At 41.9% G+C, this 25,484-nt stretch overlaps 3 protein-coding genes across 4 annotated transcripts; 2 read left to right on the forward strand and 1 right to left on the reverse strand.

The window, feature by feature from the left end:
• The first annotated feature begins 435 nt into the window (after window positions 1–435).
• p3h3 (prolyl 3-hydroxylase 3) lies at window positions 436–10,346 on the forward strand. The gene is made up of 16 exons (XM_085365467.1): window positions 436–748; window positions 2,063–2,247; window positions 2,476–2,634; window positions 4,012–4,204; window positions 4,287–4,418; window positions 4,523–4,665; window positions 4,877–4,966; window positions 5,058–5,110; window positions 5,199–5,278; window positions 6,152–6,279; window positions 6,353–6,448; window positions 6,533–6,683; window positions 6,825–6,942; window positions 8,888–8,963; window positions 9,052–9,192; window positions 9,979–10,346. The coding sequence occupies exons 1-16, from the start codon at window positions 454–456 to the stop codon at window positions 10,144–10,146; spliced, it is 2,208 nt and encodes a 735-aa protein (XP_085221593.1). The 5' UTR covers window positions 436–453; the 3' UTR covers window positions 10,147–10,346.
• A 7,156-nt stretch (window positions 10,347–17,502) lies between these two features.
• gnb3a (guanine nucleotide binding protein (G protein), beta polypeptide 3a) lies at window positions 17,503–19,904 on the forward strand. 2 transcript variants are annotated; one of them, XM_085365469.1, is made up of 8 exons: window positions 17,503–17,559; window positions 17,676–17,821; window positions 18,084–18,147; window positions 18,448–18,610; window positions 18,697–18,763; window positions 18,850–19,051; window positions 19,158–19,374; window positions 19,798–19,904. In XM_085365469.1, exons 1-8 carry the CDS (start codon window positions 17,503–17,505, stop codon window positions 19,902–19,904), a joined length of 1,023 nt encoding a protein of 340 aa, XP_085221595.1. The 2 variants fall into 2 exon arrangements, with proteins under 2 accessions (XP_085221595.1, XP_085221594.1); XM_085365468.1 differs by having other exon boundaries at window positions 17,676–17,820; window positions 18,068–18,147.
• Window positions 19,905–22,824: 2,920 nt separating this feature from the next.
• Window positions 22,825–25,006, reverse strand: cdca3 (cell division cycle associated 3). Its single transcript, XM_085365470.1, has 5 exons — window positions 24,875–25,006; window positions 24,167–24,287; window positions 23,171–24,058; window positions 23,021–23,088; window positions 22,825–22,917 (listed from the first exon to the last, which is right to left on the reverse strand). Exons 1-5 carry the CDS (start codon window positions 25,004–25,006, stop codon window positions 22,825–22,827), a joined length of 1,302 nt encoding a protein of 433 aa, XP_085221596.1.
• Window positions 25,007–25,484: the final 478 nt, after the last annotated feature.

Below are 25,484 nucleotides of genomic sequence, written 5' to 3' on the forward strand. Positions count from 1 at the left end.
CTGCCGAGTCGCCTTATGAAAATGTGAATGTGCGTTAGTGCTTTATTAATTATAAGAAATGATTACTTTCTTCAAAATACAACCAACAACTATTAGTTTCACTTCAAACTACCAAAGTTGTTTTACATCTGTATTTACGGTAACGTCGGTTGCGTACTTCGGGTTCCTCTCGGGTGAGGTACAAATACTGTAGCTTCAGACATAACAAGTTCAATCAAGTCAAAACTCATCAATACCGCAAATCCAATTTGACAAACTCAAGCAAACCCAACGGGAGTCGTTAATAAACGCGCAGTGTTGTATTACATGTATTAAATTCATTAAAAAGTACATCAAAATTCAAAAAAAGCCCCCACTTTCTTAACAGGGAGGAAACTTTGTGGGTAGCTCTCCCCTTGGAGTCCCTCCTCTGCTCCCACCTTCGCCTCCTCTGCTGGGATTGCCTGTCGGACCATGGCGCTTCAATCGGGACGTTTGGCTGTATACGTGGCGTTTAATTGTGTTATTCTCGCACTGTTTAGTTTTACCTCAACGGCTTGGGCAGGAGGCAGCCCCAATGTTATGTCACTTCTGCAGCCGTATGATTTTCTGTATTACAGCGGGGTCCGCGCATATTTTAGTGGGGAGTGGGGCAAAGCTGCAGAGCTGCTGGAGAAATCCATCGTGACCAGGGAATCACTGTTCGGGGTCCGCAGGCAGTGTTATGACGACTGTATGGCAGCAGGGACAGAGGCTCTGAAGAAACTGGGTAAGCTGGGCGGTAATATAAATTATATCAGATCAATTACTGGTAATATGATGATCTGTCTGAACAATGCGCCTGAATGGTGCTGTAGAAGCTCATTAACAGTCAGTAACATGTTAATTACATTAAACTGCATTAATAAATTAGCTATATAACACTGGTGTAGACCAGTTTTGTCCCTGCTGACTAATATTGGCATATCAGCAAAAAAATTGGCCAATAAAGATAATCTGTGACACAGTTTTGGGCGACTTGGATGTTTCAAAACTGTGTAGAGTTAAAGCTAATTTGCTTCAATGGAACAAAAAAACACAGACTAAGTGTCGGTGTCTGAATCAGCTGTCAGCCAGTCTTTTTATTTTATACCCTGGTATTAATGTCATCAGTGCATCATGCAACATATTAGAACAGATTTTGTGAAATTCAATTATTCTTTTGGCTTCTCACAACTGACATAATTACACTTGCTAGATCACAAACACACCCTCAGGGATGAACCTGAAGGGCTATGTCAGGAGGGGCATCTGCTGTGAGAAATAAGGGAGCAGTCACTAGTACCTTCTTCCATACAACCTGCTGAATGTTTTCAAACCTGCCAACTTTAAGGAAAGGCCAGAAATGACTGACCTACTCAGTGAATATGTAAAGTAGAGCATTCATGGATTCATGCAGACGAAATAGTGATGTGTACCTATGCTCTGAAGAGAAGAGGAGTAGAGGTAGTAAAGGTAGATGAGTTTAAATATCTGGGGTATCCAAAGCGACAAACAGTACACAAGGGAGAGGTGAAGAAGGGAATGCAGGCAGGGTGGAGTGGGTGGAGACGAGTTAGAGAGGCATGGTTGAGATGGTTTGGACATACGCACAGGCGACATAGTGGCTATATATATTGCAAGGTAAGAAAAAAAGAGGAAGGCCACAGCAGAGGTTCATTGTGGTGAAGGAGGCCATGCAGATGGTGGATAATAGGGAAAGAGTGAGATGGAGGCAGGGGATTCATTGTGGTCAGCCCTAAAGGGAACGGCTAAAAGAAGAAAAAGATTGGACCTATCATGTAGCCAGACAGATAGCTTTGAGTCTGTGTTAATTACTAGTTGGAAACTAGATTTTATGAAGTTACTGGCAGCTTCACTCTCACTTCTCGGTGTCTAAATGCGTAGCTAAAGAACAATGTGACCTCAAGAGCTCAAAGAATGTGTGAGATAAGCTTTTTTGTGTTTTGTTGTGGATTGATTGCAGTTCTAGAACTCAAAATTTATAAAATATATGCCACAGGCTGGGACCTTATCATTTTTTCAATGGTGTGTGTGTTGTTAGACTCTGAACACGGGACTATGTGGGACCTCTGGGCCCTGGACTGGGTGCAGCAAAAAGCTGAGTGTTTGAGGTTCTGCATTGGACGCTCTGTCACACATGTTGGACAGCTTCCTGTTTCTGCTGATATAGAATACGAGTTTGGCACTCGCAACCCTTATAACTTTCTGCAAGTCACCTACTACAAGGTAAGCCATTCTTTACACAGCCGTAAGGAGCTGCTGCATAATAAAGCTCCTAAATTGTCATTACTTCTACCAGTACTGTGCTCCAAATTGTCATTTAGAGGAAAGCACCTGTCAGTATTGTCTGCAGCCATAATTATAGTTCAGCTCACAGCTGCATAAATAATCACAGCAACACCCTTATTGGTCTGTAACAAACTTCATTCAGTCTCTCATTTTCCTCCACATCAGCTGGAAAAGTTGCAGAGGGCGGCATCCGCAGCTCACACCTACTTCGTGGCCAACCCCTCTCACCTGGAGATGAGAAACAACATCGAGAAGTACAGACGGATGGAAGGCGTGACCGAGGAAGATTTTCAGGACAGAGAGAGTCACAATGAGAAACACTGGGTGAGGAGGGAAGAGTAATGGGGCATACAGTGTAAGTGGGAAGAAACTGGGTTGCACTGCTTAGAAAAATCAGTCAAATCTGAATAAATGTACTGTCTGACCCATTCAGAATCAGCTGATTCTTCAGCATTTTGGAGCCCTCATACCTTCATAAGCACAGAGGAGAGACACATGACATTTCTATGTCTTAAAAAGACATTTAAAAAAACTGAAGGCTGTCTTACATCCACTCTAAATGTTGCAATTTAAAGCAAAAATGTTGTGATTACCTTAAAAAATTATCTTAATTCAACAGAAATTCTAAAAAGCTGCTTCATTGTCATAAAATCTGTAGGCGAAGATAAAGAACACTTATCTAAAGAGGCTTAATGGTTAGGTTAACAGTATTTGTCAGCACTAGTCAAACATATTGCCTTACCTTCCACCTTCTTTCACAGCTGCTAGTGTTGCTATTGTCCAACTATAAGCAGATAGCACGAAAGACCAAACTACTTATCTTTTTGAAGCACTTTAAGTCCTCTGGAATGAACCAATAGTTCTCAGTTTTAGTTTCTAAAAAGCATAAAAGCTTTGATTCACTAGTTAAGCAGTGGAAGAGTTTTTGCCCTTGCTAACTACGTAGTTAATGATAGCCGATATGCAGACAGGTTTAAAGGCTTTGAACAAACATATCAGACTTTTCTTTAACTGATTGATCCTAACTAAGCCATAGCTAGTCCTCTAATAGTCCTCACTCTGATGTAAGTTCACAACTCAACTGCTAATGAAGTGCGTTCAAACAGAATGGTTTTAGAGACGTCACTGTGGAGAGTCAGACGTGGCCTGAGGGACTGAATTTCTCTGTCTCACTCTCACCTTCACTTGTCTGTTTTCTAGCCGTGCAATCCAGATGTGAGGTGTCTGCCTCTGCCTCTCATTTTCACTATCCAGCCACACGTGTTATATCACGATTAGGCATAAATGCTGCCTGTAATGACATGCACATATCTCAAAAGTAAAAATGTACTTCATCATCAAACGCTAGCCTTTAGCTTTGGGTAACACTTAACAATAAGGATTGTAATAATCAGTGTGTAAACCACCTATAATTCAATAGCATCTCATCGTTATTGGTTAGTGTGTGTTTTATAAACGGTTAATCTTTTTCTCCTCAGGTAAATGTTTGTTAATGCTGCTGTAAGGATTACTTAGAGGAGCACTGAGAATACTTTTGCACAGCAATTTTAAAATAGTTATATTTAAAAGTGTTATATTTCTTAAACACTATGATACAAAACAATACACAACTCATTAGGTTTTGTTTTTTTTAATTAGCAAGCAAATGGTGACTGTGTTATTTCTCTGTGTTAATCTCTGTCTCTGTGTCACTGACTTCAGGTCCTGTATGATGCTGCACTGCAGCTCGAGGCTAACTCTGAATGGAAGCAAGCAGCAGAGAAATGGAAAGCTTGTGTGAATGAAACCCTGCGGCAGACAGAGGAGTGCAGGGTGCAGTGTGAAGTCGCTTCCCAACGGCTGCCTGAGGACAGGGGAGTTGACAGCGTTGACGGCGTGTTTGAAAAGGCAGCAGGTAAGAAGCAGGCAGAAGTTTTGAGCCAGACAGAAAGAGACCAGAAAGAGCCAAATGTCACCAGTTTTTGTTTTCTGTCCAGCCCTGTCCCTCTCCCTGCTCTCATGCCGACAGTCATGCGTGACTCAAGTGGCCACACGACCTGGAAGGATTTCTGCTCAGGAGGACTTCCTGCCAACACAGCTTGAGCATCTGCACATCGCACAGTTTAAAGGTCTGATTTTTTAGGTCAATGTGAAGGTCACACACGTGATTTTATTATTCATCTTAAGACTGATGCACTACTTTGCATTACTTTGCATCCTCGATTCCCGGCAGGTGGTGACATAAGCGGGGCGTTGCAGATGCTTCGCTCTCTCCTGCTGTTTTACCCCTCTGACAAGGACTCCTTAGACAACCTGCAGCTCTACCATGAGACACTAGGGGGAGACACAGAGTCACAGAGCACACAGCCTGCTCAGGTACCATTCAAACCACTCAAGGTTCATTATATTGAAATGACCACAGTGGTGTAAAAACGTAAAAAGTCATAAATCCAATAAAGTAATCCAAGTAATTTAAATGAGAAATACATTTTTTCTCTTCTCTTGTTCAGTTATTTCAAGCATTAAGTTTCAAATTCATCTTTAAAGTCATGTTTAAGCACAGATTTGTGTGTTTTTTGTCACACAGGAGATTGTCAGATACATCAACCACTCCTTGCAGGAGAAGAAGCTGTTGTATTTTGGTATGGAGAACCTCGACTTCACTTTCACAGATCCAGTAAGTACTGATGCCAAATGTGCAGTGCAGTGACAAGAGAGCCAGCTATAAAGCATTTCTTTGCTGAGATTCTTCATCACCCTCTGTGCAGGATCTTTGGACTCCAGAAGAAGTTGTACCTGAATCATTGAGGGAGATCTGGAGGTAAAAAAGAAATCAAAGGTGAATCTGTCACTAGTGGAAACTAATGAAACAGAAAACTCCATCTGTATCTTTTGTGTTTTACTGTTAGAGCTGAAAAAGAGAAAATAAATGAGAAAATGAAAGTGGGCGAGCAGCAAGAGGAAGTGGATGACAGTGGGTTTTTTGCAGGTGAGAGACTGTATTTTCCCTATGCTATGTGTCTTCAGCCTTTTCTACCTAGGGCATCATGGGAGGAGCTCCTCGTCACCTTAATTACACTTCAGCTAGCTTAAAACAAGGAAACACGAGTGTATCCATGACAGACATGCCTGTTTATCTGGCATGTAACCATTAACATCCATCTATCCATTAACAAGTGAAATAATGAATAACATCCACACGTACCTACAGGCTTTGTAGGGTTGTGAGTAAGGATAAACAGATTATAACAGCTCACACATCTTATGTATGTGAAAATAGAGGATCATTTAAATGTAGTGTGTCACTGTTTCCTGGCATCTCTGTTAAAGATGACACACTAGAAGACATTCTACTCTTTATATTACACTGCTTAGACTTTTCTAAAATATAAAACAGGGAAGGAGTCACTTATAGTCAAGTGGAGATTAACCTGTCTGCTGTTATGGCCATCAGGGAAAGTCACCAAAAAGTCACAAGCTTTGTGGGTTTTGTTCAATATTGTGGAAACTATTACAAAGAAATTGAAGCGGCAGTTTATACCGAGAAACAGAGTTTTGTCTTATTTGCTTGAATAATTTATCAGTTTCACACAGAGGAAAACGAGGCGTGAAGTGACACAGTTTCTATGGATCTACTGAAACCTGAAGACCAAACAGACCAGTGCCTGAAATAAAAGTAAAATCAAAAAGAATACATTCAGTTTGTTGGGATCTGGTCGCCCCATTACACGCTGTTGTTATAGAAGCAAAGATTTTCCATTTGGCAGCTTCTGCGACTTCATATCACCAAAAACACAGTCGTATCACCATCTTCTGGTGACCCACTTACTGTCTTATACTTTCTTATTTGTCCTCTCTGCAGGAGGTCCGGTGCCTCGGGTGGGCGTGACTATCACAATGGATGACGAGATGCTGAATGGCACCAATCGAGTCGTCCTGGATGGAGTCATGACGGAGAAGGAGTGTGACAGAATACTGCAGTTAGCATCAGTAAGTTCAATCAGTTTTTTTAACGCATGCATGTGAAAACCCCTAACTTACACATTTACATGGTCTCTCATAGGTGGCAGGATCTCTTGGAGATGGTTATCGAGGACGGCGGTCTCCACACACTCCTCATGAGACGTTTGAAGGTCTGACTGTCCTCAGGGCGGTGAAGGTGGGTGGAAATGATGTAACTGAAGCAGGTCTACGAGATGCTCTCAGCAGCATCTCGTGACCCTCACTGCTGTTTCTTCCTCAGTTGGCTCAGGAAGGCCTGGTGAACCAATCAGATGCCAAGCTGTTACATGAGCTGGGTGAGAGAGTGCGAACCGTGCTGCACTCCTACTTCAGGAGCCCCTCAGGACTTTTCATCACTTTCACACACCTGGTCTGTCGCACTGCTGTCACAGGTAAAACCAACAGTACTCAATACTAGGATAATTGGAACAGGTTCTCTAATGTGTACCCAAATCATCCACTCTATTCTTACTTCATTACTTAAAGTTAAATGTGTTATTTTGTTCTTGTTCTGTTTTTTCTTTTTAAATCAGAGGATCAGAAGGGCAGGCTGGACCTCTCTCACCCCGTCCACGTTGACAACTGTCTCCTCGAGCCGGAAACCAAGCAGTGTTGGAAGGAACCACCAGCTTTCACACACAGAGACCTCAGGTACTGAAAAAACATCTCTTCGTGGATTAATAATAAATTTGGGCTCACACTTGCTCCATAAATAATTTTAGAAGATGTTCTCAAGCCATTTTATTCCAGCAAATATCCACGAACAGAATGTTTTAATACGCCTTTACTGGTAAAATGTCACTTAGATATCATCAGCTTATAACAGTGAGAGAATGGTACATGTCATCGTTGCCAGAACAAAGCTGTCACAAACTGAACAAAGAACTCTGTGATCCAGAGACTTGTGTCTGCTCAGAATAGTTTTCTGAGAAACACCTTTAGCTGCTTGAGGAATGTGACATTTTCAAACCATTATATAGAAGATGTGAACATCGACGTTGTTTCTCCATTTCACAGCCATAAGCTACATTTGGGAGTGTTACAATATTAGTATTAGAAAATGAAGTCAACTTTTTGAAGCTCTCCTTAGCAAATAATCAAAGGAAAGCTAAAACATAGCATGCTTGTATCTGCAACTAATTTTGCTGTTTAAACAATGATGTATCCCGAGATACTGGTGCTCAAAAACTGATTACAGAAAAATATCTTGCTGTGTCTGAAGAGGACAGGTGGGAACATTTCTTAGATGTTGCTGATTTTATAGGGAATTACCTAAAAAGCATTAGTTTGCACTGCAAGTCTTAAACAGTGTTTCAGGGGAACAATTGTGGCAAATATCAAAACAACCAGAGCACCTGTCGTCACTGATAAATAGTTTTGTTCTGTTGTTATGGGGAAATAATGACACCTTAGAGCTACGTGAACCGATGGAGGTGGAGGGAGAGCAGAGAAAACACTGCTCTACAACACAATTACTCCATAAATAAATGCAACTGAAAACTGAACGTGACACTTAAAGTTGGTGTTTTTAGTTTTTATTATATGCCAACAGGTCAGTCTAAGGAAAAAAACGTTAATAATTGGAGACTGAAATGGCTTAGTTACATTTTGAGCTGAATTTTTGGCAAAAAAAAAGGCCCAAATGGTTGTAGGTGGTAGTGTTTCAATGTTTCTGCTTTGACCAAAGGAAGGAAATATGTAATTGTTGCAAGTTCTGTTTGTCTGTCTGTTTGTTTGTTAGCACTTTAGTGTCCACAGTTTTCAAGATATCATTTTCAGATTTTATGAGATGGTTATGAGGTGGATGGAGGTGGGCTGTCTGAGTGCTCCTGTTATGAAATGTAACTGTCAGTTTTAACATTTTGTGACATTATTGAATTGAATTTTAGTCAGTGGCAAATCACAACAACCGTCACCTCAAGATGCTTTATATTGAAAGTTAAAGATCCTACAACAAAACAGAGAAACCCCAACAAGATGACCCCCTAGGAGCAAGCACTTGGTGACAGTAGGAAGGAAAAACTCCCTTTTAACAGGAAGAAACCTTCAGAAGAACCAGCCTGTTACAGATTAATTGTTTCTATTTCACATTTTAAAACTTTAACCCTGGATTTGACCTTCCTTGTGGCAGGAAATCTGCAGTGCTGCAAAGTAAAGTTACATTTCTTTTTATTTCAGGGGTAATGAATTTATTTTATTTTTTTGGACAATTTTCTTATCTAAATGTTATATTATTTTTGCATGATTGATTAAACTGACATTTCTCCATGGCACAGAATCTCACCTAGACGCAACATCTTCACCTGCCTGTTTCTTCATCGTATAGTAAACAATGAAGAAATATTAAGTGGCCAATAAATGGATGAAGAAATGAGAAGTTTTAGTGAGAAATTAAAACGGTCCACATAGGTGTGAAATTTAAAAATAAATAAATGGGATTAAAATGTAAAGTGGAATTAGCAGGACTACATAACAGTGTAATAACAAACTATAATAATCAAATGACTGTGTGTGCATTTATGCTCAGATTTCAGCCTAATTCTTACACAGCAGGTTACTTTTACAACTGAATGACAAACATCTCTCTGTCTCACAGCGCCATCCTCTACCTGAATGACAACTTTGATGGCGGAGAGTTGTTCTTCACTAACAGAGATGCCAAGACCGTAACGGTAAGTCATTCTAATCTTTTTATTACTATTTTAAGTCTTTAATTAATATATTTGTTGGAGCTGGTAAACTTGTCTTCTGTGCCTTCAGGCTCGAGTGAAACCCAGCTGTGGTCGACTGGTGGGCTTCTCCTCGGGTCCGGTAAATCCTCACGGTGTTACCGCGGTGACCAGAGGCCGGCGGTGCGCCCTGGCCCTCTGGTTCACAAAGGAGAAGCTCTACAGGGACAGGGTGAGCTTTATGACAGCACAGAGCTGCCATGACCTCCTTCTCCTCCTCCTCAGGTCTGGCCGGTCACCTGCAGGCGTGTGGTTGATGATGTCATGATACCGGTGTTGGATAACATGAGCAGCTGGGGCACAATGCAAATCTTGTGGCTGTTTGCATGTTTTCCTATTTACTGTGCCTGGTCTGTGGTGATGCCATGACATTGTCTTTTAGGTTTATCATAAATGCAATCATTTTTCATGCCCCTGACAATTTATAAACCAAAACATGTTTAGTTCTTTTAATAAGCTGTGATTTTCTGCAGCGAAGGAGTGCATCCTCATCAGTGATAATAACAGAGATGTAAGGAGCTGCGCTGAAGAGCTGCTGTCGAGCCAAAGAGACTATCGAAACGACTCAGTTTACATAACTTTTAGCATCACGTAGATAAAAGAAAATCTAAATTTACATGTAGAAACACACTTTGCTTAGATGAACAGGGGGTTTTCAGCTCCAGCCTTACATTATCTGCTTGGCTACATTTTAATTAAAGTTTTGGTTATGCAAGCAAAGTTTCATTAACTTAGTTTATCCCGCATTGGTCATTGTTTGCCCTGTGGGCTCGTGTTGAGCAAATGAAGCTCACTCTAACAGAGGAGAATCTCTTTTACAGAAAAATTGTCCTGAAAGTGCAAGAAGAGAAGTTGAAATTATTCCAACAAAGATGAATGTTCCTCCCAAACTTTAGTTTTATGTCACTGTGACTGCAGGAAGTCAATATTTGAGCTGCATTTTGGATCTCTCCCTCAGGAGCGAGAGGAGGCAGAGGCCGTGTGGGCTGCAGATGGACACAGTGTGGTGAAAACGGACGAGGAGAAGGAGGGAGGTGCCACCTCTAGCCGTAACGCTCGGAGCCAAGTGACAAAGGAGAAGAAGCGAGAGAGAGGCAGGGTGACGGGGGGCAAGGATGAGCTGTGAGGGCCAGAATGAGCCCACACTCCATCATTTACCCACACGTTCACCCTCTTCATGTTGCTGCCTGGTGGTGTACAGTTTGCATCTGTGTATATACTGTATTTATACTGTATATGATGAGGGTATATGAGAGAAATAATGTCCTGTCGTCCCTCTAATGTCAATCACTGCCCTAAAAACCAAAGAGAATAAAAAAAGTCGTAAATGTGACTCTGTACAGGTGTATCGTGGGTATTGTATGCCAAATGCATGCAAGTGCTGAACAGAGAGCGCATTAGATGATGTGAAAACAGGTCTGTGTAATCTATTAGGTGATTACTGCACACCCTCTTTAACACCCTGCTGATAAAAACAATTAAAAATAAACAAAAAGAAGGTTAAAGTTTATTTAGTCTGTTAGACAAAGATAGGATGATAAGATAGGAACCACACAGCAGCAGGAACCTGTGAACACAGTGACGCTGTCCAGAAACTATCGTTTGAGGCAGTAAAAGAGGGAGAAAAGGACCAGAGACAGACAGCGAGAGGTGTGGAGGGAGGGGAAAAAAAGATAGAAATAGAGAGATTACTGTTAATCCCTCATAAATGAGTGCATTTGTTTATGAAGCTTAAAAACATCTCCCATTTAGAATATGGAATAGTAATCCGGGAGAGATGATTTAATCATTCACATCCAGCGCAGTGACACTCGACCACCTTCTCCCATCTTATCCTCCCCATTACAACCAGAGCCTCCACTCAGCCCCCCTCCTCTGCTTTCATCTTGTGCATTAGGTGCCGACTTAAGTACCATTCATGGCCCATATTAACACTCTTACTCCCCCCTGTGTTATAATCCCCTGCTGCTGGAATTGGGTCGGTGGGCCCTTTTTAATGCAGCCTTGGGTTTAACCTCTTCCCTCCCTCTCACATTGAGACCACGTAGCGCCCAAAACACCTCCGCATTAATCTTCACTTAAGTAGTAGTTAGTCACTAAAAAGCATTTTATGCATAATGCATTTTAATGCTTTTTAAAGGCACATTAAAGATCACAGCCGTCTAATGATACCTGCGTATACAAACGAGAAATGTACACATCAAATTTCTATGTTTTTACATGAGCAGCAGAAATTATGTAAGGCTCAGCCGCATAGTTATAAAACTGGTGTTATTATAATTAAGTGCTGTGTGTAGTGAGTAGCAGACAGGATACTCATCTCCTATATCACATTTCCTACTATTTGTGATTATGACCCTAACCTCCTATTGGTTGCCTGATGATGATGTCTGGCCTTGGTGCCTTACGTAATTTTGAAGAGTAGAGTAAACAGAAATAATAAGATTCCAGTTTTTATTTTACATTCCTGTTTATAGGGGTAGCCTGTATCAAAAGTTAAAAGAACAGCAGCAGAGATGCAACATTTCAACACACCAACTGCTTACATACAGTTAGAACAAGAAACTGTACTCTGTTTACAGCAGCTTACTGTTACTGTTGAACCCTTCAGGGTAGTTGCACCATCAGACACAGTCTAAGGTGAAAAGTCTTCGCAGTCATTTGAGTTTGCTTGGAAAGTGGAAGGAGATTTTTTCTCCTCGACTCCCCTGCAGACGGCTCAGAAAATCAACTTTGAGTTGAACCCAGAACCTTGTTGCTGTGAGACGACCTCGTCTGCTAATTTCTGCATCAAAACACTGCCAGTTTACACACGAATACTGAAAGAAACTTGTCAGAAAAACGAATGCTCGTCATTTTAATGTAAACAGTAAAACCTTGAAATATCAGTCAAATTATACCCACACCTGATTGACAGATGTTTTTGTCTAAGCACAAACCGCCTGCTGAGAGTGCACAGATATTGCTTGGGAACATATGCAAGGTGAATATACACCCACTCACTTGCTATTTCATTTTCAAGTTCATCTTGCTAGTATCGGGTTGGATCCTCTTTCACCTTTAGAGCCGTCTTAATGCTTCACGGCACAGATTCAACAAGATGCTGAAAACATTCCTCAGATATTTTTCACCATATTCACATAATAGCATCACACGATTGCTACAGATTTGTTAGCTGCAAATCCATGATGCAAATCTCCTGTTCCACCACATCCCAAAGGTGCTCTATGGGACTGAGATCTGGTGATTGTGGAGGCTATTTGAGTACAAGTGAACTCATTGTCAAGAAACCAGTTTGTGAGGATTTGAGCAAAATGGCACATTATAAAGGGAAGGATATGGTCAGGAACAGTTCACAAGTTGGCTGTGGTGTTTCAGTGATCCACACCTGGTAATAAAGTCCCCCCACACACACACACACACACTGTTACACCACCAGCAGCCTGAGCAGCTGTTACAAGGCAGAATGAAACAATGCTTTCGTGTTGTGTCAAATTTTGACCCCACCACTCAAACACCACAGCAGAAATTGGGACTCATCAAACCAAGCAATGCTTTTTTAATTTCCCGTTGTCTAATTTTGGTGATCCTATGTGAATTGTAGTCTCGGTTTTCTGTTCTTAGCCAGCAGAAGTGACTGATGATCTACTTTGTAGCACCAACAACTATGCCGTGCTCAAAGTCATTTAAATCAGCTTTCTGCTCCATTTTGATACTGGGTTTGAACTTCAGTAAGGGTCGTCTAGACCATAATGAGTTATAAAAACATCAGCAGTCTAACAACATGTTTGTGTCTGACACATTTGTCATTTAATCCACTCACTCCTCCCACAGATCAAATGTTCAGAGATCTCTTTCAGCGTGTGCAAAGTAAACAAAACAAACTCTCCTCTTCTTGTTTTTATTGTGCTGTGCAGGGACCGAGTGCAGTGAAATTTTCATCTCACTCGGGGAGGGATGCTCACCTTTTCTGCTTTCAGTTCAGTCGGTTTAACATCAGTAGTAAATGTAATCAAATCATAGAAGATTATAAGACTTTACAAACCACTTTGAGAGTTTTCCTTGTAGTAGAGCGCGGCATTGTTAGTCTTTAAATAGTAACTCATAATCGGACACTCTTTCTGTCTTTATCCCGCCCTGTTTCTGTGCCTCTGCTAACAAATCCCTTGTTTTGCTCTTTGTTTTTTCTCTCTGTTTCACTCGCCGTTTCACAGCCTGTGCTTCCCTGACTCCATTTCTCCAAATCAAGGGTCAGCACCACTGCCGTTACCACAATCCAGCGAGCAAAGGTCAACGCTTTTAAACTGCAGAGCTCAATTTAGCCGCGCTGAATCACAGAATGAAGCCAGGAAGCACACAGCAAAGGCTTTTCTGCTCCAAACACAGATATGTTCACAAATGTGCAAACAAGGGATTCGTATTGTCTGATGGCGTTCAACTGTCCGAATCCGTGTCAACAAGGGTTTGCCTGGAAAGTAGCAATGTGATATCTGGGCTACTTGTTCTATATTGGAACAAGTAGGATTTAATTTGTTCATGGGCAGGATTTTATGTTATATTTTCTAATTATTCTTTGCAACTAAGTGAAGTGTGTTTTAGAGAAAGAGCATTAAACAAGGTCTTAGACTGGGATGTTTTGCATGTTGTCACTGTGTACTTGTAAACACCCCTAAGCAAATTTGTTTTAGGACTAGTTTAGGATTTGAATGTGTTCTTCTTGTTCAGAGGACACTCGGTATTTGACACAAATTTCAAGGAGAAGTTACAGACACTGCAGTACAATAGCGCTGCCATACATTTTTCATGAACATACTTCAGCTACAGAAAGTAACTCTCAATAAAGTGACTCTCCTGATCCATGTGAAAACCTCAGTGGGAGAAAGAAATGGGAGCTCCCTTTAATAATGCAGTTGGGATTCAGCACCTGATTCGGTGACTTTCTCCCAGGCCTTTTGGGTCAAACGCAGTCTGTTCTCGTCGATCCGGCTCTCTGCCTAACAATGCAATGTCATGATCGTGAGTGCAAGCTGCGTTGTTTCGTAACTAACACAGGTGATTTACTCTGTTAGATAATGTGCAAAAGCTGTGGAGTGGCACATCAACAGACGAGTGACAACAGAAACCTCTAAATTTAGATGTGTGGGCAGAACTCGAGCAAACCGAAGGGATATTGTGGCTCTTTATCTCTACCTTTAGATGACAAAGAACATAGGAGTCAGCTATAGTGGCGCACGCTCTACACACTGTCAGGAAATGCCCATGGTTGTTGGTCTGCTTGTGTGTAAGAATCATCCATTCCCCTTAATCCTGCAGTTATTCTTGCTTTATCATTGTAGCCAGTCTGATCCCTACACTGCCAATCTCCCCCTCTGCCCATACACTTTCTAATATTAGCTTCACCTCAGGTTTACAAAACACAAACCCTCCTGTCAGTCATAGATCTTTTGAAAACTATCTCAGCACCATAAAAAGCCATGTTCCCAGGTCCTCTATTTATCCTCTTCTCCCTCCCCTCCACGATTTCCATCTCTTAGTCTTTTGACTTGGATTCACCCTGGCTTATGTCTTGTGACCCTACAGACATGCTCTGCACCTTGTTTGGTTTCACCCACTGTTTCTTCTCCCTTTCTGTCTATTTCACCATCACCCCCCCTCCCCCTTACTCTTCCATCCCAGGGTTTATCCCCTCATTGCTGATCTCCCTTCATCCCTCCAATCCTCATTTGTTCCTCATAGGAGCAGTGAGGCAAGTGAGGAATACCGCACTGTCCGCGATACCAAAAGCGAATGAGTGGAGGAAAGAGTAGGAACAGACAGGCTGAACTTATGACAGCAACCTGAGAGAGGCCGCTGCAGGAAGAGGGATTGAAGATCTACCAGAACACCTCGATAGCAGTCTCCGATTGGTAAGTGGATGGTCATGTGTTCCTTTCAGCAGACATTGATGTTTTCAGTTCTGTGGATATGCTGCGGTGTCATGCTTCATGGGCATCAAGGGTCATACAAAACGGACCTGAACACATTTCCGGCTGATATCTTTTTAAAATGTGTCCATATTTGTGACGTTTTTAAATGTGGTTGTTTTGAGTGTTGTGATTCCTACACTTCAGAAAAGAAGTGTAAGAGTTCTTCTCAAGCTGGAAACCTGCTGATTATTAAAACAGTCTGATTAAATATCGAGTATGGAGATGTCACATTTATACTGATACACACCCGATGTCTTTAACTGCGTTTCATCTTTTGCTTACAGCACATGCAGATGAGGGATTTGCACGGGATCAGCATACAATAGTGATTTAATTGTATGCTCTGATAATCTGGATAAAAAACAAACTCCTTTTGTGGTCTGACTCTTAATGCAATCGGACATAATCTGCATGACAGAGCTGCGTAAAGTTATTCCAGTTATTATTTTCCGTGTAAACTTAAGAATCAAAGCATCGGCTGTTTGAAGTTTTAAGAGTTGGAGAAGTGGTCGATGGCATTTATGCAACGTGAAAAAAATGATCTGTTACAGTGTGCCTTTTACAAGAAGTCATATACACTGTTGGTGGAGAAGGGAGAGGTGCTTTGGCTGAAGTCAGGAAGACATTTTCACTGTGATGCGAACTGAGTGTTACGGTTTAATTAAAGCCAATGAAAAACATCTTAATAGTGACATAAATGTTATTTCACATAAACTAATAATTCACTGCCATTTAACAACTTCTTAACATCCCCTTTAAGAATATAAGAGGGAAACTGTTTGAGGAGCTCTCTGATTCAAAGTCGAATCACTGGCCATACTGATGGGCCCTGCCCCACCTTTCACCAGCTCTCCCTCTGCCCACCTCCTCCATCTGCCCCCTACCTCATTCTCATGCCCCTATCTGCCGCCCCATCCCTTTCTCCATCTCTTATCCAGATGCAAAGAGCAGTCAGTAATCGGATGAGAGCAGATTTGATTCAAAAGGCATCCCTTAAAATCTCAGCCAGTAGGATTTAAAACTCACTCTCCTGCCTCACCTCTTACCCTTCACCCCCCCCCCCCCCCCCCCCCCTTATTTCAACCCCCTGCCTCCCCTCCCTCTGCCTCCACTTCTCCCTCTGTTTGTGTTAATGCACTCCACCATCCCACCACCCTAGCAGTCAGTTAATCACACGGAACAATGGCAGGGTCCCAGGAACACAATGGCAAAAGGGTAATAGCACGACTAAAACACTCAAGCGTCATTAAAACGCTCATTGCTGGAGCAATTTCCACATCTGGAGCAAAGGCTTTAAAATCCCCCTTGGTTCAGAAACTTCAGGGACGACGTATCAGTAAGCAGTTTAAGAAAGCTACACCCAAAGTGTAGCTGCTGCGGCTGGTGTGTGTTTTTGGAGCGCCGCATCAGGCCATCATCCATTTACTTTAGCTTTACACATAAAGCCCAGTGGCAAACAATTAAATCAAATCTCTTTCTTTTACAGAGTCACTCCCTCCTTTCCCTTCCTCTCCTTTTCACTTCAAACAAATTAGAGGCAAATCCACTTGGTCATGTGTTTTGACAGGGACACTCATTCAAATAGTAGAGGGGAGAGAAAGCGAGAGATTGCTGCAGGGACGCAAACGGTAAAATCAGCGCAAGTATTCCCTCCTGTCACTTTTTAAGGTAAGATAAAGGAAATGGCATCATGAAAACTGATTGCTTTAGAAAGAAAAAGAAGTAACTTTTAATATTTGTACAAGAAACTGAAAAGGGTGTGTTTTCTTTTTAAAGTTTGCTTATATTGTGGTGCTTCACCTGAGAAATTAACGCCGTGCTTTTCCATCTGAACTTCTCTGTGCCACTTTTTGACTTTCTGGCTGCCTCTTCAGTTGTGCGTTGATTACATTTGTCACACTTTATGAGTCTGACCATTAGGCGATTGGTTGTACCGCTAAACATTGCTCATTTAATCATCACATTAGCAAATTTAATAGCCATCAGCAGCAGATGAGAGCTCAGCTGGAGTGTTAAATGGCACAAATTCCTCTACAAGTGTTGTGAATTTGCCGTGAAGCTGAGAGGCAGCGAGTGAGAGCTGATACGCATCATTACAGGACATACTGGTTTGTGTGTACATTGAGGGCGAGGATCTTTGCTCTCACATCGTCTGAAGAGCAAACTTTAACCGGGTGAATATTCATACGGTCTGCCTGTGCGTGCGTGTCTGAGTGTAGGTGTGTCTTGTGGGTTTCTCTGTATGTTCCTGCGAAGTTAGAAAAAGTTTGCAAAGCTGATGGGGGTGGTTTGACTTGCAAAGCAGCACTTACCTGGAGACCTGCAGTAGGGAGGTTAACAGGTAAATGCAGGTAAAATTCTGGGATGGAAGGATAGCGCGGGTGACTTGGCAAAGATTTTATGATTTCTTGGTGACTGAGTTTTGTTCATGCTGCTTCACCGGAACTCTCCTTCTTATTCCCAGGACTACGGCCTCTTCTGACATCTTCTCTACAGCCCACTATTGATTGATCGCCATGGGTGAAATGGAGCAACTTCGAAAGGAGGCAGATAGTCTCAAAGACCAGATTACCGTAAGTTGGCCACAATATATCATCTGTGGTAGATCCAGCATAATACACATACTGTTCTGTCTGACGTGTGTTCACATATTATTCCTGACGGCACTTTGTGTGTGTGTGCTCTGCAGGCAGCTCGCAAGGCGGTGCAGGATACCACACTGCAGGAGGCAGTAGCTGGGATCACAGTGATGGGGCGTGTCCAGATGAAGACCAGGAAAACACTAAGGGGTCATCTTGCCAAGATCTATGCAATGCACTGGTCCACTGATTCAAAGTAATTACCCAACATGCTGCACAAATTGAAAGAACACCTGCTTTTTTGTTTGTGTTGCAGCCAAGATCTGATAGTTTTCTAATAATTTTCTAAATAATTGTGAGGAAAGTGAGAAAAGTCCAGATATGCAGAAGGGAGATGGTAAATTAGATTTGCTTTAAACTGAGTAAATTGATAGGGGGGAGCATATTCTTAATGTTACAGCCTCTGCTTCACATGTTTTGGGTTTCTTTGCTGATTTTAATCCACATTTCTCCCCCAGGCTGTGTGTCAGTGCCTCGCAGGATGGAAAACTCATAGTGTGGGACACCATCACGACCAACAAGGTAGGAGAGGCCAAAGGGCAGGTCTATTACAATTCCGGTAATAGGAATTTTTGTTTCCAGCTATACCTAAACCCAAAGTAAACGTGGTTGTAAACCTTGCAGGGTGTATTCACTCTCAAACACACCAAAATACACAAGGTACTTCTCACTGTGCCTTGAGCATCTCTCGCTCAAACATTAAGACTTAAGCACATACCTTTAAAAGTTACAGGATCTAAATTTCCATCGTGAGACAACTAAATACACAACAGTAAATTCAGAGGCTGAAAACAAGCTCTCCTGTCCTCTGTGTAAACCTAGGTGAATGCCATCCCCCTCAAGTCATCGTGGGTGATGACCTGTGCCTACGCACCTTCTGGAAACCTTGTGGCGTGTGGCGGTCTGGACAACATGTGCTCCATCTACAACCTGAAAGGCAAGGATGGGAATGTCAAGGTCATGAGAGAGCTGGCAGCGCACACAGGTAGGAAGGTGACAAGAAACAGAAATTAAACGCTCCTTTGTGATGAGTCCTGCAGTGCCCCATGTGGTATTTCTGTGGTTGTACAGGTTACCTGTCCTGCTGTCGTTTCCTCAGCGACACTGAGATCATCACCAGCTCAGGCGACTGCACTTGGTAAGAATATAGTTCGATTTACTGAACAAAAGAAAGCTTGAATTGATTCTTTTGCACTTTAAATTGAATTAAACTTGCCTTTCTAGCGTACTATGGGACATTGAGACGGGGACCCAGAAGACTGTGTTTGCCGGACACCAGGGAGACTGCATGTCCCTCGGCGTGTCCCCAGACTTCAAGTTTTTCATCTCAGGGGCTTGTGACTTCACAGCTAAGCTGTGGGACATCAGGGAGGGCACCTGCAGACAGACCTTTGGAGGTCACGAGAGTGACATCAACGCCATTGGGGTGAGAACAAAGGGGGAAAAAAAGATTTCCTTTTCTATTGTGTGCAAAGCTCTCAGCGCGTCCTGTCCAAGGAGGCACGCTTTCTAACCACTTCTATTTCCTCCAGTTCTTCCCCAACGGTAATGCAGTGATAACAGGATCAGATGACGCCACCTGCAAGATGTACGACATGCGAGCTGACCAGGAGCTCATCACCTACCAGGACAGCAGCATCATGTGTGGGGTGACCTCTCTGGCCCCCTCCCTGTCTGGACGCCTGATACTGGCTGGCTACGACGACTTCAACGTCAACATCTGGGACTCGCTCAAAGCCGAGAGAGTCGGTGAGGAACCGAGTTACTCGACTTTTTTTTCTCCATCTTTTTTCTGCTATATTCCTTTCACTTAGTTTCCAGAGTGAGTTTGCTCTCTTCTTTCTGTCATTGTGGTTTCAATACAGTAATATAATGCAACACAAACACCTGACACACAGTCCCATATACACCCCAGGGACAATAAATATTTGAACCAACTCCTCTTAATGCTGCTGGACAAATCTGACCAAACAAGAAAGACTAAAACTACATTTTCCGTCTATTATTAGTTTTAAAAGCACACAATATTCTTTTAGTTACATTTCCTTGTAAAGTTTAGTTTTGCACATAAGTGAACTAAAAGAAAAAACTGGGAGATAAATCTGAATTGGAAGTTTATTTCAAAATGTTTGACCCTTTGACTCATTTATTTCCCTGCTTGCTGCTGTTCAGGTGTGCTGGCTGGTCACGACAACAGAGTGAGCTGCATCGGAGTATCCACGGATGGCATGGCGTGCTGCACGGGATCCTGGGACAGCTTCCTCAAGATCTGGAACTGAGGCTGTTCATTGCAAAGAGAGCACTTAGTGAAGTGAAGAAAATATAAAGAAATTGAGGTCTGTGGGAGGGGATGAGGAGTCACATGGGGTGAGAAGAGGGTATGTCAAATTGTGCCAAGTCCTATCTAACGGTGGAGCGGGGTTGTAATGTGAAGATTTTCTCTCCTCTCCATCACGTTGCGCTCCAAACTTTCTTCTCACGTTATGGGGGAATTCTGGGTTCGGGGGTCTGAGCAAATGTCATTCCCATCAGTAGTTAATTCTACTGTGGTTCACATGGATGCACATTAATTACAGCAATTTGAGAACAGTTGCCAAATGGAAACGGTAGCACACAGGATGAGATAGAATTGAATACGTCCAGATGAAGCATATGTTGTGTTGGGTAACTTACTAACATGCTGTGATTTCTATCATAGCATAAGTTAAATCATATAAATAATATGAGCTTTATTGTTTCAGACTGTTGTTTGTTGTTAGTTTTGGTAGATTCTCTAGATGCTTACATTTACTTCCTGTTCATTTTCTTAACTTTAGTTAAAATGGAGTTCTAGCTTGCAGATGTCTGCATTAGCGTGTGTTTTTGTATGTGATCGATGGACAATATTTACCAGGATTTCGGGTCTCATCACTCGGCCTAACCCCTCGGTAGCTAGACCTGAAAAGTCCTTTGGGTAAACTGCTGAACTGACAGATGGGATAATAAAATGATTTTCATGCTTCGCTAAGCACTTACATAAAAAGATGACCCATTTGTCTCAGGACAGGACTCTTTGTATGAGTGGTACATGGATGGTAATGGCTGCCGTGCTTATGAGTAGTACATCTGAATGTGTATATAAGTGCTTACTTTTCCTCTGCATGCAAACCTTTAAACTTGAAGGACAGGTTGTGTATATAAAAATGAAAAAAACAATCTAACTCTAATTTAAACGGGCTCTTTTCCAGAGTGGATACACACTGTACAAAGTGAAGCAGCACTATCTAATAAAGATCTGCATTACACAAGTCTAAATGTTTATTTCTGGCATTCAAATCCTTCTAGATACGAGTGAAGCATGTGAAATGTCAGCCACGCTTCTGTTTTCTTTGATTTCACTGTAGAGAAAATGTGAGCATTTATTTGTAGCGTGACTTGAGTTGTCTAGACAAAAGCATAAGAATGTAGTTTCTCTTAAGGATAAACAGGCTCTTTGTGCATTTAACAAGCTCAGATGTGAAGCCTTGCAGGCTTTTTACACACAGCTGCATGCTAAACAAACCCTGATTGATTTTATAAATGAGCAGCTCTTTAAAAATCTGCTCTTCATCTATCTCACATATTGCATCCAGCTAATTTAAAAACACCAACTAACCTAACATATATGTCTTTGGACTGTGGGAGGAAGCCAGGAGAACCCAGAGGAAGCACACACAGACGCAGGAAGAGCAAGCAACCCCCACATAGACATGCACCAGTTGGAGCTCAAACCAGGGACCCTCTTACTGTGAGGTGAAAGTGCAAACTGCTTCAATCAGCCTCACTCCCATCCACACTGTAAAACCTTCACCTTGACCAACCTCTTTTATCCCCATATTATCAATTAAAATTAATCATAAAAAAATGAGGATGATATAGCCTCAGGTAAAAATGCTAGAATAAAGATCACCTGTCAGACAGATGCAGGGTTGTTGCCTCAGCTCACCCCTTTATGGAATATTCACAGAGGCCTTGACTCATAGGAACTAATAGCTAAGGAGAACCATATAATGGCATTACTCACAGATGATCTTATCATCCAGATTTAACTCCGCCCATACTCATGTACATGTGAATATCTCCAAAACACAAGTTCTCTATCAAGTTATAATACATTAATTATAATACAGAGATTCAAAAAGGAATTTCACCAGAAGATGATGGAGCGATTGAAGGTACACATCATACAAATATACCCCTGGACAAACTGTGTAGAAGTGTGCAGTCACAGCAGTTCATGTACAAAACTACGAGCATGCCAATGGACTTTAATAATGTTGACACTAAACACTTTAGAGGACATATTTGGTTGTGATATTTTCAAGGATCCCAGTGACACTTTTGGGACTGATACCTAGTGGCACGATTAAATATGACGATATTCCTCCCTTTTGAATATTGCATGTAAAAAGACCATAAATAGGAGCTGCTCCTCCAAGAACAGATCATCGGCTGGCCACATGATCTGCCTGCAAGTCAAACATTTAGAGTATAGAAAGACTGTTTACTACTGTGCTGTTTATTTATTTCCTGTTACTCTTTCCACACCCTTCTCTCTTCTGTTGTTTCCTTGTGACAAAAAAGTAAAAATGAATAAATGTAAAAACTTTAAAAAAAAAAAAAGGGCTACATCTAATTAATGCTAAAATGTCTGTTTTTCCTAAGATTTTATTAGGTACACCTGCTATAGTGCTCGCTAGTGCAAATGTCAAACAGCCAATCACATGACAGCAACTCAGCAGACATCAAGGTAACCTGCTGAATGAACTGGTAGCTACATAGTGCTTTTTCTTCACTCAAAAGCATGCCTTGGGTATAGAAAAGACACTTTACACTCACACTGATAGGCGAGGGCAACGAAGTGTTCACCATTGCCTAAGGACGCTTTGTCAGTTCAATGACATGGGAGCTATGCAATCTTTGCAAACTGGAGAAATATTAAATTTCAAGTGTTATTTCTGAATATAATTTAGGTGTTGACGAAGATTAAATGCGCACAAAAACGAACAAGAAAACTCTCCAAATAACAGATAAGAGTTAATCAGTAAAAATTTAAAGCTCTAGTAGGTTTGCAAATTTTATTTACACAACAACAAGCAGTTAAATATATACAGGACAACAAATAGTTTGTGGAAGCTATACACATAAAAGCACATTTTAAAAAACAGTGCGTGCAGTGCCTCATCGGTTCTCCTTATCCAGACACACAGCCAGCACTCGGCGGTCCATCTGTCCAGCCCTCTGCTTGTCGGGAGTGGACGTCTTCAGCTTCATCTGGGAAGAAATCAAAACGTGAATTTCCTGTATTTTTGGACAAGTAAAAACACAGATGTTGCTTTCATGAGCCCATATGTGGGTAAATTACAGCTACAAATACCTGAGCGCGCTGGTCTCTGGGCGAGTTGGTCTTCTTGAGGATCTGCAGCGGAGAGCGGCCTTCAGTACCTGAAGAAAAAGAAAGTTTAAAAAAGGAAAAGCAGAACAGTCTCACCATAAACAATCAAAAGGTGACAAACTTCCTACACACCTTTCTGCTTCAGTTTTCCAGACTGTCCTTTGTTTTCGTTGGCTACGTTCTTAACGGCCACACGGACGGCAAGAGGAGACGAGCCTCCTTTTCCACCGAGCCCCTGCACTCCTCTTGCTCTGAGCCCAGACGGACGAAAGCCATTTCCCAGCCACTGTGGTTTGAAAACAGTCTGGCTGGGGCTCTTTGAGTCAAAGGTGGGGCAGCGGATGCCGGTGCAAGCCTGTGGCTGCTCAGGACCACGAACACATGGTGGACCGGATGGAAGCAAATTAGCTTCTTTAGCGAGCTCTTTAGTTTCTTCCTTCTCTGGCTGTGCAAGGGAATCATCAGCATCAGTGTTGGAGGGGGCAGGTTCAACAGGAGAGTCTGCTTCAATGGTAGCAGAAGGAAGGGCGTAAGCGTGATCCACACCATCCCCAAGTGGCTCCACCTCTGTGCCAGGTTCTGGGGATGAAATATTTTCATGATGGACCTCTGCAAAGGCTCGGGGGGAGGGAGCGCCCTCGTGGCAGGTTATCAGGCTCATGCTCAGTCTCTTGTGAAGAGGAGACTCTCTTGCTTCCTCAGCCTCCTCCAGGCTAATATCTGCTTCAGTTTCTATCTCCACCTCCACCTGAGGCTCTTCAGGAAGCACAAAAGGACTCAATTTCTCTACGCTCTGGAGAGGGGGCTGGACAGGTGGCACCAGTAAGTTAGCATGCTCATTAAGGTTGCTGGACGGCTGTGGGCTCAGGAGGGGCTCAGTCGATGCCAGCTCTTCACTTATAAAGTCCTCCTCTTTCTTTGATGCGCCACTGAAGCCTTTCTGACGGCCTTCGGGGAGTTTCCCTTCAACCTCACTGTGGAAAATCATACCCAGGCGACGAGCAAAGGACCCGACTGTTGCTGGAAAGATGAATGAAAGGAAGTCATTTTTTTAGATTTGTTTGTTTTTTTTTTTCAATAAAGTGAGAAAAGTCAAGCTGAAAGTTATTACGTTTATATATTACTTACCTCTCATAACTTCTCTCACAGGGGTGCGGGTAATGCCAATGGTAGGTGAACGTGGATCACCGAACACCACAGGGCACTCGCTTTTCATCTCAGCGGACGTTTTGGACACAAGCTGCCCAACCTTGCAAAAATATTCAATTATTTTATGTTTGATTGCCCCACAGTTTACAAAAGTAGTATAGAGAATAAAGCAGGGTCAATAATTATCAGTGCCTCCCACCTATTCCCCATCAGAGGGTAATTTTTTAAACTTGCATGTTGTGACATGCAAGTTTAGCAGCTAAACTGCACCAGCTTTGTGTTTATTACACAAAGGATCAACGACAAGCAATGATATCTTGGATCTGTTTTCTGATACTTTACTGGAGAAAACTTCAAAATGTGGATTTTGGGTGAACTTTCTACACTCATCCACACCATCTGGGAAAGATGGAGTATAAGCGCATGTGAAAAGTCTCATTTGTTCCCCTCACACCTTCTATAGTTTGGACATATCACACTGATCAAACAAGAAGCTTTTCAAAGTCTTTGAAATGTGAGTACAGAAGAGAGTTTGGATCAGAGGGCCTCAAGATCAAAGCAAAAATGTTCATGCCTTCATTAATAAAAAAGAATGACTGCACATTTTCTGGAGTTCAGACAGTACATTTTTTTCAGACTTTGTGTTTTTTTTTTTAAATATATGAATGGATCCACCAGGTAACCCACCTGAATAGGTGTTCGTTCTATGCCAGCTGAGGGGGAGCGAGGATCGATGAGGTGACTGATGTGAGTCTTTTTGAAGGCTGGCTCTGGTTTTATGGCTGCAGATGCAGTCATCTTACTCTCACTTGATCCCATGATCCTTTTTTTAATGTTACGTGCCATTCGGGTAAACAGAGTTCTATTCATTTATTTATTCATAACATAAAAACACAGCAAAAATACAAAGCACAGATGTACACATATTTAGATGAAATACAATAAAACTATGTATTATTCTCATTCATCAATACATTGAAAGGCTCGTTTCTTGGTGTATTCTTCATTCTTACAATCACACAACGGTAAAAACTAATGCTTGACAAGGCATAAATAACCTGTTGTTAAACATTGTATTTTAGCTTATTAGCTGATGGATTAGTGCTCGTGACTTAAAGTTAACGTTAGTTTTTAAATACAAAAAAATCGTAGCTCATCTTAAACACGACTTTACTACTATATCTGTCACTATGGACAATTTGTATGACATTTACAGAGCTGGAAACCATATTCACATCTACGTATGTTAGCTAAATGTTGCAGTTTCACGTGACTGTACCGTTAACCGTTTAAAGTA

Source organism: Diplotaxodon limnothrissa, linkage group LG11, assembly GCF_057381915.1.
Source record: "Diplotaxodon limnothrissa isolate DT_005_m linkage group LG11, D_limnothrissa_male_GT1.1, whole genome shotgun sequence".
Taxonomy (NCBI): Eukaryota; Metazoa; Chordata; class Actinopteri; order Cichliformes; family Cichlidae; genus Diplotaxodon; species Diplotaxodon limnothrissa.